This window comes from Trematomus bernacchii, unplaced genomic scaffold, assembly GCF_902827165.1.
Source record: "Trematomus bernacchii unplaced genomic scaffold, fTreBer1.1, whole genome shotgun sequence".
NCBI lineage: Eukaryota > Metazoa > Chordata > Actinopteri > Perciformes > Nototheniidae > Trematomus > Trematomus bernacchii.
The window spans coordinates 25,001-40,036 of record NW_022987959.1 but is presented as its reverse complement, the minus strand read 5'-3'; the positions used below and the strand labels follow the sequence as shown (position 1 = coordinate 40,036).

Sequence of the window (15,036 nt, the reverse complement as noted above, 5' to 3'; positions counted from 1 at the left end):
AAACCAACTTGTAGGTGCATTACCGCCACCAGCTGGACTGGAGTGTGGACCTTTATATATACAGGCCCTTTCTCATGTCATCAAATGTCCCATCCTCGACTCCTCGGTCCTCCGGTAGTGACCCGGAAATTAATTTCAGCGTGCCATGTTGAAGGACATCTCATTTCTCGAAATGCACATCGAGGACCGAGCATCGAGCGTCGAGGAGGCTCTCTGGAGGAGCTATAACCGAGGATACACTGATGGGTCCTCCACAGTCCTCCACGGCTCCTTCGTGGATGCATTTCCGGCAACAGTGATGTTTCAAAGAGTCGTGACGCACGGCCGGACTTATCTCAGCCAATCACAGCTCTGCATGCATCCCCTGGATATTATTTTATTAACTGCTTTCATCGCGACGCGATGTTTACAGAGAGAACAGCTGTGAGGTCCGTGCAGAAAGCAGAGCAGTGTGTATCATATATATCACTCAGTATAACAGGCATACTCTCTTTATTTGCTTTAGTTTAGTAGATATCTACAAACTAAGTCGATATTTTTCTAAAACCATTTAGTGCTTCACAAAATAAAATACACAACGGCTGTAGCCTGATTATGCTTTAGGAGCTGTAGGTGCGTGTGTGTGGTGTAGGTGTGTGTGTGGTGTAGGTGTGTGTGGTGTAGGTGTGTGTGGTACAGTGTGTAGGTGCGTGTGGTACAGTGTGTGCGTAGATGCAGCGGACAGACAGGTCTCAGTTGGTTTGGTGTCCTCTGCTTACTTTTAATACTTGTAAATAAAACTTTTGGCCCGTCATTTATTTCCCTCATTGTAGCGACCAGAGAGGGGAGAGGGGGGGGGGGGGTATATCCAGTCTCTGATAGTGTTACGTTATTATGAGAGTGCTCTGTTTGATTCTGAAATTGTATATATTTATATAAATATATACATATATGTGTGTGTGTGTGTGTGTGTGTGTGTGTGTGTGTGTGTGTGTGTGTGTGTGTGTGTGTGTGTGTGTGTGTGTGTCCGCATCTGTAGCCTGTTATTGTCTCATTACACCGCACTGTGAATGAATGAAAGTAAATATAGAAGTGGTCACTGGTCATGAACACATCTGTCCATCAGACAGAGGGCTGCTGTGCCTCCTGTCATCATTAATGGACGTCTCTTTTAAATGACCGCTCAGAGGAGAGGAGTTCTCATTTCTCTAACCGCCTGCTGCTTCCCCTCCTCTCTCCTCGGTTCCCCTCCTCGGCTCCTCCGCTCGCATCTCCTGTGGGCGGGACTAAGTCTCGAGGATAGGAGTCGAGGAGGGGAGTCGAGGAGGAACATTTGAAGACATGAGAAAGGGCCACAGTCTATGGTGTGGACAAGAGACTATGCAGAAAACAATAAACAAAAGAAATAAAATAAAATAAAGAACCAAAACTCAAGATTATTTTTAATTTATCAATTCCTTTTAGAAACGTAATAATCTCACAATACATATTGTCTGATGTTTTCCCTAACAACCCTGATAGCGAAAAGTCATTGTATTTAGCTTTCTTCAGTGTCTGGAAAAGCACATTTCTCTGAACACTATATTTCCTGCAAATCAGAAAACATGCTCCACAGTTTCTGGCTGTGTGTACACTTTCCGGTTAGATGCTTTCCTCTTCTACTCAATGTATGATTGAGCCCTGTGTGACCTATCAGAGAAATGACATGTTCCTCCCTTCTTTTAAACCCCACCTTCCTTCCACCCCCCACATACCTTTGCATGTTATAAAGATGTCTTCCTGTATCACTAAGGGCCCAATGTCCTGCCATGTTGTTTGTGCATATTTATGTATGAATGTTTTAACCTCCGCTTTGCTAAGTGGAACCTCTATGTCTATGTTCATAACTCTGAGTGTTTGTTTGGCCAGAATGTTCACCTGTCCACACCAACAGGAGCAGGAACCCTCCACACCAACAGGAGCAGGAACCCTCCACACCAACACGAGCAGGAACCCTCCACACCAACAGGAGCAGGAACCCTCCACACCAACACGAGCAGGAACCCTCCACACCAACACGAGCAGGAACCCTCCACACCAACATGAGCAGGAACCCTCCACACCAACAGGAGCAGGAACCCTCCACACCAACAGGAGCAGGAACCCTCCACACCAACAGGAGCAGGAACCCTCCACACCAACAGGAGCAGGAACCCTCCACACCAACAGGAGCAGGAACCCTCCACACCAACAGGAGCAGGAACCCTCCACACCAACAGGAGCAGGAACCCTCCACACCAACAGGAGCAGGAACCCTCCACACCAACAGGAGCAGGAACCCTCCATACCAACACGAGCAGGAACCCTCCACACCAACAGGAGCAGGAACCCTCCACACCAACACGAGCAGGAACCCTCCACACCAACAGGAGCAGGAACCCTCCACACCAACAGGAGCAGGAACCCTCCACACCAACAGGAGCAGGAACCCAGATGAGTCTTTGGAGCCGTCTGTAAATATGATTGTTGAGTCTGAGTCTGGACTATGCGCCATACTGGTAGTAGTTCTTTCTTTCCCTTCAACTCCCTTTGTATATTGAGGTCTACTCTTTGGGAATAACCGGTGGACGAGATTGGAGCTGTGAGGCAATACTGTATTTTATTCAAACCTATACTTGCTGCTTTAACATCGCCAATCCATCCAACACGTGTTCAATGTGACTCATCGTGCTCCCAGCAGTCTTTCAAAACACTCTTCTCAGGATGACTATCACAATGCCCCTGAAGGGTTACCCAGTGTGCCAACATTACCTTCACTCTTCTTATCCTTAAAGGCATTTCTCCCATCCCACCTGATACTGGAGATGTTTTAAAAGCTCCAAATATTCTCAGGGCCTGAGCGTGGAGGACATCCAGCTTTTTAAGGTTCGATTCTGCTGCTGCCATGAACGCTGTACACCCCTCATCTACTACAGGTCTCATGAGTGCCCAATATATGTTCAGAAGTGATGACCTGCTCGCTCCCCACTCCTGTCCCGCCAAACACCGAAGTACATTGTTGACCTTTTTACATTTATTTTGAACTTTCCTATATGATTGCTCCATGTTAGCTTTCCCTCAAACCAAACACCAAGAAATCTTATTGTATTAACTTGTTCAAGAGCTCAATGACCTGCGTCTCAGCTACTGACCGTTTGAATGACCTGTGTCTCAGCTACTGACCGTTTGAATGACCTGCGTCTCAGCTACTGACCGTTTGAATGACCTGCGTCTCAGCTACTGACCGTTTGAATGACCTGTGTCTCAGCTACTGACCGTTTGAATGACCTGCGTCTCTCAGCTACTGACCGTTTGAATGACCTGCGTCTCAGCTACTGACCGTTTGAATGACCTGCGTCTCAGCTACTGACCGTTTGAATGACCTGCGTCTCAGCTACTGACCGTTTGAATGACCTGCGTCTCAGCTACTGACCGTTTGAATGACCTGCGTCTCTCAGCTACTGACCGTTTGAATGACCTGCGTCTCAGCTACTGACCGTTTGAATGACCTGCGTCTCAGCTACTGACCGTTTGAATGACCTGTGTCTCAGCTACTGACCGTTTGAATGACCTGCGTCTCAGCTACTGACCGTTTGAATGACCTGCGTCTCAGCTACTGACCGTTTGAATGACCTGCGTCTCAGCTACTGACCGTTTGAATGACCTGCGTCTCAGCTACTGACCGTTTGAATGACCTGCGTCTCTCAGCTACTGACAGTTTGAATGACCTGCGTCTCTCAGCTACTGACAGTTTGAATGACCTGCGTCTCTCAGCTACTGACAGTTTGAATGACCTGCGTCTCTCAGCTACTGACCGTTTGAATGACCTGCGTCTCAGCTACTGACCGTTTGAATGACCTGCGTCTCTCAGCTACTGACAGTTTGAATGACCTGCGTCTCTCAGCTACTGACCGTTTGAATGACCTGCGTCTCTCAGCTACTGACCGTTTGAATGACCTGCGTCTCTCAGCTACTGACAGTTTGAATGACCTGCGTCTCTCAGCTACTGACAGTTTGAATGACCTGCGTCTCTCAGCTACTGACCGTTTGAATGACCTGCGTCTCAGCTACTGACCGTTTGAATGACCTGCGTCTCTCAGCTACTGACCGTTTGAATGACCTGCGTCTCTCAGCTACTGACCGTTTGAATGACCTGCGTCTCTCAGCTACTGACAGTTTGAATGACCTGCGTCTCTCAGCTACTGACCGTTTGAATGACCTGCGTCTCAGCTACTGACCGTTTGAATGACCTGCGTCTCTCAGCTACTGACCGTTTGAATGACCTGCGTCTCTCAGCTACTGACAGTTTGAATGACCTGCGTCTCTTAGCTACTGACCGTTTGAATGACCTGCGTCTCAGCTACTGACCGTTTGAATGACCTGCGTCTCTCAGCTACTGACCGTTTGAATGACCTGCGTCTCTCAGCTACTGACAGTTTGAATGACCTGTGTCTCTCAGCTACTGACCGTTTGAATGACCTGCGTCTCTCAGCTACTGACAGTTTGAATGACCTGCGTCTCTCAGCTACTGACCGTTTGAATGACCTGTGTCTCTCAGCTACTGACCGTTTGAATGACCTGTGTCTCTCAGCTACTGACCGTTTGAATGACCTGCGTCTCTTAGCTACTGACAGTTTGAATGACCTGCGTCTCTCAGCTACTGACAGTTTGAATGACCTGCGTCTCTCAGCTACTGACAGTTTGAATGACCTGCGTCTCAGCTACTGACCGTTTGAATGACCTGCGTCTCAGCTACTGACCGTTTGAATGACCTGCGTCTCTCAGCTACTGACCGTTTGAATGACCTGCGTCTCAGCTACTGACCGTTTGAATGACCTGCGTCTCTCAGCTACTGACCGTTTGAATGACCTGCGTCTCTCAGCTACTGACAGTTTGAATGACCTGCGTCTCTCAGCTACTGACCGTTTGAATGACCTGCGTCTCTCAGCTACTGACCGTTTGAATGACCTGCGTCTCTCAGCTACTGACCGTTTGAATGACCTGCGTCTCAGCTACTGACCGTTTGAATGACCTGCGTCTCTCAGCTACTGACAGTTTGAATGACCTGCGTCTCTCAGCTACTGACCGTTTGAATGACCTGCGTCTCAGCTACTGACCGTTTGAATGACCTGCGTCTCTCAGCTACTGACCGTTTGAATGACCTGCGTCTCAGCTACTGACCGTTTGAATGACCTGCGTCTCAGCTACTGACCGTTTGAATGACCTGCGTCTCTTAGCTACTGACAGTTTGAATGACCTGCGTCTCTTAGCTACTGACAGTTTGAATGACCTGCGTCTCAGCTACTGACCGTTTGAATGACCTGCGTCTCAGCTACTGACCGTTTGAATGACCTGCGTCTCTCAGCTACTGACAGTTTGAATGACCTGCGTCTCAGCTACTGACCGTTTGAATGACCTGCGTCTCTTAGCTACTGACAGTTTGAATGACCTGCGTCTCTTAGCTACTGACAGTTTGAATGACCTGCGTCTCAGCTACTGACCGTTTGAATGACCTGCGTCTCAGCTACTGACCGTTTGAATGACCTGCGTCTCTCAGCTACTGACAGTTTGAATGACCTGCGTCTCAGCTACTGACCGTTTGAATGACCTGCGTCTCTTAGCTACTGACAGTTTGAATGACCTGTGTCTCTTAGCTACTGACCGTTTGAATGACCTGCGTCTCTCAGCTACTGACCGTTTGAATGACCTGCGTCTCAGCTACTGACCGTTTGAATGACTTGCGTCTCTTAGCTATTGACCGTTTGAATGACCTGCGTCTCTTAGCTACTGACAGTTTGAATGACCTGCGTCTCTCAGCTACTGACAGTTTGAATGACCTGCGTCTCAGCTACTGACCGTTTGAATGACCTGCGTCTCTTAGCTACTGACCGTTTGAATGACCTGCGTCTCAGCTACTGACCGTTTCAATGACCTGCGTCTCAGCTACTGACCGTTTGAATGACCTGCGTCTCAGCTACTGACCGTTTGAATGACCTGCGTCTCTCAGCTACTGACCGTTTGAATGACCTGCGTCTCTTAGCTACTGACCGTTTGAATGACCTGCGTCTCAGCTACTGACCGTTAGAATGACCTGCGTCTCAGCTACTGACCGTTTGAATGACCTGCGTCTCTTAGCTACTGACCGTTTGAATGACCTGCGTCTCAGCTACTGACCGTTTGAATGACCTGCGTCTCTCAGCTACTGACCGTTTGAATGACCTGCGTCTCAGCTACTGACAGTTTGAATGACCTGCGTCTTAGCTACTGACCGTTTGAATGACCTGCGTCTCAGCTACTGACCGTTTGAATGACCTGCGTCTCTTAGCTACTGACCGTTTGAATGACCTGCGTCTCTCAGCTACTGACCGTTTGAATGACCTGCGTCTCAGCTACTGACCGTTTGAATGACCTGCGTCTCAGCTACTGACAGTTTGAATGACCTGCGTCTCAGCTACTGACCGTTTGAATGACCTGCGTCTCAGCTACTGACAGTTTGAATGACCTGCGTCTCAGCTACTGACCGTTTGAATGACCTGCGTCTCAGCTACTGACCGTTTGAATGACCTGCGTCTCAGCTACTGACAGTTTGAATGACCTGCGTCTCTTAGCTACTGACCGTTTGAATGACCTGCGTCTCAGCTACTGACCGTTTGAATGACCTGCGTCTCAGCTACTGACCGTTTGAATGACCTGCGTCTCAGCTACTGACAGTTTGAATGACCTGCGTCTTAGCTACTGACCGTTTGAATGACCTGCGTCTCAGCTACTGACCGTTTGAATGACCTGCGTCTCTTAGCTACTGACCGTTTGAATGACCTGCGTCTCTCAGCTACTGACCGTTTGAATGACCTGCGTCTCAGCTACTGACCGTTTGAATGACCTGCGTCTCAGCTACTGACAGTTTGAATGACCTGCGTCTCTCAGCTACTGACCGTTTGAATGACCTGCGTCTCAGCTACTGACCGTTTGAATGACCTGCGTCTCAGCTACTGACAGTTTGAATGACCTGCGTCTCAGCTACTGACCGTTTGAATGACCTGCGTCTCAGCTACTGACCGTTTGAATGACCTGCGTCTCAGCTACTGACCGTTTGAATGACCTGCGTCTCTTAGCTACTGACAGTTTGAATGACCTGCGTCTCTTAGCTACTGACAGTTTGAATGACCTGCGTCTCAGCTACTGACCGTTTGAATGACCTGCGTCTCAGCTACTGACAGTTTGAATGACCTGCGTCTCTTAGCTACTGACCGTTTGAATGACCTGCGTCTCAGCTACTGACAGTTTGAATGACCTGCGTCTCTCAGCTACTGACCGTTTGAATGACCTGCGTCTCTCAGCTACTGACCGTTTGAATGACCTGCGTCTCTTAGCTACTGACCGTTTGAATGACCTGCGTCTCAGCTACTGACCGTTTGAATGACCTGCGTCTCTTAGCTACTGACCGTTTGAATGACCTGCGTCTCAGCTACTGACCGTTTGAATGACCTGCGTCTCAGCTACTGACCGTTTGTATGACCTGCGTCTCTTAGCTACTGACCGTTTGAATGACCTGCGTCTCTCAGCTACTGACAGTTTGAATGACCTGCGTCTCTTAGCTACTGACCGTTTGAATGACCTGCGTCTCTCAGCTACTGACCGTTTGAATGACCTGCGTCTCTTAGCTACTGACCGTTTGAATGACCTGCGTCTCAGCTACTGACCGTTTGAATGACCTGCGTCTCTCAGCTACTGACCGTTTGAATGACCTGCGTCTCAGCTACTGACCGTTTGAATGACCTGCGTCTCAGCTACTGACCGTTTGTATGACCTGCGTCTCAGCTACTGACCGTTTGAATCCACATTTATTTGTCCATTTCTCCACTTCAACATACAGCTTGTATTTTCTTTCCACCATGTGCTACATTGCGACCTTTTGCCCACAAAGCCCACCATCTGCATACAAAGACTTCCCCACACTTGGATGAACTTGATTAAAGATGTCATGTATCATTATATTGAACAGCAACGGACTACATACCCTACCTTGCAGAGTACCATTCTCCATAAACACTTGAATACTCTGCACCTACTCATAACCCAATGATATGCTTTACCACCAATTCCCACTTGATTAGAAGTCCTTCCTTCCAGAGCATGTCATAAGCCTTTTCAATATCAAAGAAGACTGCAATCACTACTTCCTTGTTGGTGTGTGCTTTCCTGATGTCTGATTCTAAGCACAAAATAGAACCCATTGTATTCTGACCCCTGACCCCTCTGAAACCCACTCTGATACGGGGACAACAGAGCTTTACTTTCTAAGACATACGTTAACCTTCCTGTAACCATTCTTTCCATGATTTTGCATAAATGAGATGTCAGGGCAATAGGTCTGTAGCTGGGTGGGTCTGAAGGGTCTTTCCCTGGCTTTAGGATGGGCACTATTATTGCTTGTGTCCACACTGAAGGAAGTTGGCCAGAATCCCACACCCTATTAAACAACCTTAACACAATGACTAGAGAGTTATCTGTCATGTGTTCCAACATTTTGTAACAAACACCATCTTTCCCAGGAGTGGTTTGACGAGCACTAATAATTGCTCTTCTCAACTCAAACATACTAAAATGCAGATCCAACTGATCCCCTAACACTGCCTGGCTTCCTCTGTAAGGTTATCTGAACTATGAACTTTCCTAAATGTTTGAGCTAGGAGTTCAGCCTTTCCTAAGTTTGTGACAGCCATTTTGTCTCCTCTGCTCAAAACTGGCAACTCATAATTCCTTTGAATTCCCCCACTCTCCTGATCATGCCCCAAACATCTGCAAGCTGTACTTCTCTTCCAATACTATTGCAATATTGCCTCCAAAAAGTGCGTTGTTGCGTTCTTACTGTTCTCCTTACTATAGCCTGGGCCCTTTCATACTGATTCAAAGCTTCCTGAGAAAGGAGTGCTTGAGTTTCCTGAATGCTTTACTTCTGTCAGGGCACACTCTTGGTACGCCTAACAGCTCATCATTTCATTTATTTATATCATCATCATTTTCCTCTTGAAGTGTTTCACATCTATTCGTACTTACACCTTGGAAGGCATCCCATTTTCCAACTGTAGTCATCACCGGATAGTGACCGCTGCCCACTGTAGCATGCTTTACCACATGTACTTATACCTGCTATAGCACTAGGTGTCAGGTCGAGTACTGTTTCTATATTCTTCGTGCAATTACATCGTGTTCCTTCCCCAGTGTTAATACACACTAGCTGAGGAATTGATAGCCCGTGGGCTATCAATTCCTCAGCTACTCAATTCCTCAACTACTGCACCATGTGCACCATGTGCACCATGTGCACCATGTGCACCATGTGCTCCATGTGCTCCATGTGCACCATGTGCACCATGTGCACCATGTGCACCATGTGCAAGTGCCCATGTGCACCATGTGCACCATGTGCACCATGTGCACCATGTGCACCATGTGCACCATGGTGCTCCATGTGCACCATGTGCACCATGTGCATCCATGTGCACCATGTGCACCATGTGCACCATGTGCACCATGTGCACATGTGCTCCAATGTGCTCCATGTGCACCATGTGCACCATGTGCTACCATGTGCACCATGTGCACCATGTGCTCCATGTGCCCATGTGCACCATGTGCTCCATGTGCTCCATGTGCACCTGTGCACCATGTGCTCCATGTGCACACATGTGCACCATGTGCTCCATGTGCTCCATGTGCTCCATGTGCATACCATGTGCACCAATGTGGCACCATGTGCACCATGTGGCACCATGTGCTCCATGTGCTCCATGTGCTCCATGTGCACCATGTGGCACCATGTGGACCATTTGGACCATGTGGCACCATGTGCACCATGTGGACCATGTGGACCATGTGGACCATGTGGACGCATGTGGACCATGTGCACCATGTGGACCATGTGGACCATGTGGACCATGTGACCATGTGGACCATGTGGCAACCATGTGGACCATGTGGACCATGTGGCACCATGTGGCCATGTGCACCATGTGCGACCATGTGACCATGTGCATCCATGTGGACCATGTGCACCATGTGCACCATGTGGACCATGTGGACCATGTGCACCATGTGCTCCATGTGAACCATGTGGACCATGTGCACCATGTGCACCATGTGGACCATGTGCACCATGTGCACCATGTGAACCATGTGAACCATGTGCACCATGTGCACCATGTGCACCATGTGCACCATGTGCTCCATGTGCACCATGTGGACCATGTGGACCATGTGGACCATGTGCACCATGTGCACCATGTGCACCATGTGCACCATGTGGACCATGTGCACCATGTGCACCATGTGCACCATGTGCTCCATGTGCACCATGTGGACCATGTGCACCATGTGCACCATGTGCACCATGTGCTCCATGTGGACCATGTGGACCATGTGCACCATGTGCACCATGTGCACCATGTGCTCCATGTGAACCATGTGGACCATGTGCACCATGTGAACCATGTGGACCATGTGCACCATGTGCACCATGTGAACTGTAATGGCATCCAAGGTTTCCTTTGATGCCACTATAGAGCGGGGTTGACGACACGCAATCCAGAGCAATAAGCAGCCGAAGGTTTTCAGTCAAAAAATGTAATTTATTAACAAAAAAGGTATTGACTTAAATAGTCTCAAAATAACAAATCTAACTAATAATTTCGGCGATATACTTTCCTATATAAACTATACTTTGCAGTCCAATTTGCAACACTAATTTAGTTTACAATTTGCGGTCGAAAAACTGTTCCGCTCCCCGTCTCATCAGGTCTCAGAGCACCGCGGCTGTCCTCAATTACCTCACTTAAATAAACACCGGAAGGTACAAGGAAACAGATCATATTTACGATTTGAAATAAACAATCATTTCATCAAAAGATATTCACCATGGCAATATAAATCATTTTACATCATTAATTCATTTATCAAATTATGAATCTAAATAATAACTTTGACTTCATTGTGGATCTAACATGAACCATGTGAACCATGTGGACCATGTGAACCATGTGGACCATGTGCTCCATGTGGACCATGTGCTCCATGTGCACCATGTGCTCCATGTGCACCATGTGCACCATGTGCTCCATGTGCACCATGTGCTCCATGTGCACCATGTGCTCCATGTGCACCATGTGCTCCATGTGCACCATGTGCTCCATGTGCACCATGTGCTCCATGTGCACCATGTGCTCCATGTGCACCATGTGCACCATGTGCACCATGTGCACCATGTGCACCATGTGCACCATGTGCACCATGTGCTCCATGTGCACCATGTGCACCATGTGCACCATGTGCACCATGTGCACCATGTGCACCATGTGCACCATGTGCACCATGTGCACCATGTGCTCCTGCTTCCCCATAGCCAGTTATGTGAATGACCCACACCATATCAGCCCAGCATCCTCTAATATACTTTCATCTCATTCCCCACATGGATTATAATAATGAACTATATCTATAGGTCCTCGATCATTCCATACCCTTATAACTATTGCCTCATGCTCTGTCCTCACATGCATAACTTATCCCACTCTGTATGAATGTTGCTGCTCCCCCCCCCTCTGCCAGAGCCCCTATCTCGTCTAACTGCAGGATCAAATCCAGTTGTGGTTTCAGCCATGTTCCCTGGATACAAAGTACATGAGGTTTCTCTCCCAGGTTGTCAATACATTTTTTGAACTCTTGTCCATTTGCAATTAAACTTCTAGCATTCCACTGCAGTACAATGAACACCATCAAGATGATCCAGTCCATGTCTGAGGTTGTTGGACGTCATCATTCAGGATATCTTTCACATGTCCCAGTGCATCCCTTTCAAGGTACTTTTCAGCTGATAGACCACCACAACATCCACCCCCTTGTTAGTCTTACCAGGGGCACGAGTTTCTGGAGGGTGTGAATATCTGGGTTTAGTCCGTGGGGGAGTGCTTGACTGCGGGGGCCCGGGGACTCATGGTGTGCAAGGTTATGGAGGAGTGCCACTGTTAGGGACTCATGCTGGAGGTCTCTAGTCCGCAGTGACTCTGCTGCCTGCATTTAAACAGATTCACCAGTTTAAGACTGCATGACAACATGCATTGTAGTTCTGGCACATGTTCAGATTCTGCTATTTCTGCTGAAATAGCACATTGTGAACTACCAGTTTTCATTAAATGACTCTGTGTTATCTGTTCCCCCTGGGTGTGTGAGACAAGTGAAACCACACTTAAAACCTCCTGAATTAAAACATTTCCCACGACTTTAAACACTAATGTACCCATGATTCAGACACTTATTCCTGGGTACATGTGTTATCTGTTCCCCCTGGGTGTGTGTGGCACCATCTGGTGGAACATTTGTGAATTACACTAAAATCCAAAACTTTAATGTTTTTTATCTTAGCGAAATAATGGTTTAATGACCCCAATGTAATGATCATTTATGATTCTGTAGACGTTGTCTACACGTGTATCACAACGGCTTATTGTTAGAGTGATTTGGAGAACTCAGTTAGTAAGGTTTTTTTTTTGTCAATATGAGATGCACTGTTTTCATGTCCCATGTACATGTACATGTCTGTACATATGGCCTCACGCACTACTAAGCTAGGGTTAGGGTCCTTGAGGCAGATCAGCACCTGTTTGTCCTGAGTTTTAATATTATTAACCTTTTGTAGTGCCGAGAGAAGGGAGACGGAGGCGGTGTATCAGAGTTGCAAATCTCTCTTTATTGGAGAGCAGAAATCGACGTGCTGTCGGGTTGCAGGAAAGAGGAGAAGAGAAAGTGAAAGAGGAGGACACACAGTAGGTACCCCGGAGGTACCGTCAACATATGTGTCCGGGCGGAAACAATACCCCCAACCTGTAGTTCCATGATTGGATTATGTAACCCCAGTGTATGCATCAGTGATCACTACACTTTATTATTTATTACACTTACTTTGGATAAAAGGCTCAGCTAAATGTAAATGAATGTTTATTCTGTATATTTCCCTTAATTGATATATGATTGCATTTCGTGTATAAAAGGGATAATTAAATACAGTGTGTAATGATTGATATGATTCCTACTGAGAGCTGTTATCGAGGTTCCCCTGAGTCACAGCAGGGACATTTAGAAACACACAACACACAGATCTCAGGGACTAACACGAGAGCTACTCTAGTGACTTTATGTTGTATTACTCTATATGTCTGAACTGTTCTGTAAACAACATATATAATGTTTATTGATGTTGTGAAAAAAGATACTGCTCACGTGGCACAAGAGAATCTCGCGAGATCTTCAGAGTCCACGTCGCCTCGGCGTCGGATACGTCATGTGGTGACAGCGGAGTCTGTTTGTTATTCTTTAGAGACAGCAAAACCCGGAGAGTTTCACCGGTTCTGATCACTCTCTCTGACCCGGGGACAACACCCTCTCTGACCCGGGCACCGGAGCTCTGTCTGCGGGGAACATGTCTGCGGAGTCCGAGAGCAGGAACACGGAGCCATGGGGAAGCTTCGATGAGAACCAGGTGAGCTAACATGCTAACATGGTAACTGACAGCGAACACAAACACGTATTACATAATTACTATTTAACACAAGTCCACATTCAGTTAGAGAGTAAGCAGCAGTATTTATACAATAGGAGTATCACTGAGGAATGATAGATAACATTATTATTATTATTACCATAGTGACATAAAGTGTACCGTTACAGTAATGGACTACAGTAGCAGTATTGATATGAGCTAGCTGCTAACAGGCTAGCTAGCTGTCCATGGGTTAAACAGACCGAACCTGTCAGACGGGTTCAACACAGCAGAGCTAACAGGCTAACAGCATACAGGAACCAGGCTAAACCAGGCTAACAGGAACCAGGCTAACAGGAACCAGGCTAAACCAGGCTAGCTGGAACCAGGCTAAACCAGGCTAACAAGAACCAGGCTAAACCAGGCTAACAGGAACCATGCTAACAGGCTAACTTATCTGGTACTCTAGTAAAAGTACATGATGTACCTCTGAACTGTAGTGGAGTAGAAGCACAAAGTAGCATAGCATGTAAATACTTTTAAAAGGTTTAGTATGTGTTAGGGTTGTATATAAGTACTGTAGGTTAGGGTTGTATATAAGTACTGTAGGTTAGGGTTGTATATAAGTACTGTAGGTTAGGGTTGTATATAAGTACTGTAGGTTAGGGTTGTATATAAGTACTGTAGGTTAGGGTTGTATATAAGTACTGTAGGTTAGGGTTGTATATAAGTAATGTAGGTTAGGGTTGTATATAAGTACTGTAGGTTAGGGTTGTATATAAGTACTGTAGGTTAGGGTTGTATATAAGTACTGTAGGTTAGGGTTGTACATAAGTACTGTAGGTTAGGGTTGTATATAAGTAATGTAGGTTAGGGTTGTATATAAGTACTGTAGGTTAGGGTTGTATATAAGTACTGTAGGTTAGGGTTGTATATAAGTACTGTAGGTTAGGGTTGTATATAAGTACTGTAGGTTAGGGTTGTATATAAGTACTGTAGGTTAGGGTTGTATATAAGTAATGTAGGTTAGGGTTGTATATAAGTACTGTAGGTTAGGGTTGTATATAAGTACTGTAGGTTAGGGTTGTATATAAGTACTGTAGGTTAGGGTTGTATATAAGTACTGTAGGTTAGGGTTGTATATAAGTACTGTAGGTTAGGGTTGTATATAAGTACTGTAGGTTAAGGTTGTATATAAGTACTGTAGGTTAGGGTTGTATATAAGTACTGTAGGTTAGGGTTGTATATAAGTACTGTAGGTTAGGGTTGTATATAAGTACTGTAGGTTAGGGTTGTATATAAGTAATGTAGGTTAGGGTTGTATATAAGTACTGTAGGTTAGGGTTGTATATAAGTAATGTAGGTTAGGGTTGTATATAAGTACTGTAGGTTAGGGTTGTATATAAGTACTGTAGGTTAGGGTTGTATATAAGTACTGTAGGTTAGGGTTGTATATAAGTACTGTAGGTTAGGGTTTTACTGTAGTACCTGTACCTGGTTCTGAGTGT

The 15,036-nt window shown here is 46.5% G+C and overlaps 1 protein-coding gene across 1 annotated transcript in view; it reads left to right on the top strand.

Moving 5' to 3' along the window:
* Positions 1-13,288: 13,288 nt before the first annotated feature.
* Positions 13,289-15,036, top strand: part of yipf3 (Yip1 domain family, member 3) — an 18,211-nt gene continuing 16,463 nt past the window's right edge. Inside the window, exon 1 of the mRNA XM_034115782.1 lies at positions 13,289-13,528. Coding sequence (XP_033971673.1) covers positions 13,469-13,528 — 60 coding nt within the window. The 5' untranslated portion in view covers positions 13,289-13,468. The remainder of the gene's footprint in view (positions 13,529-15,036) is intronic.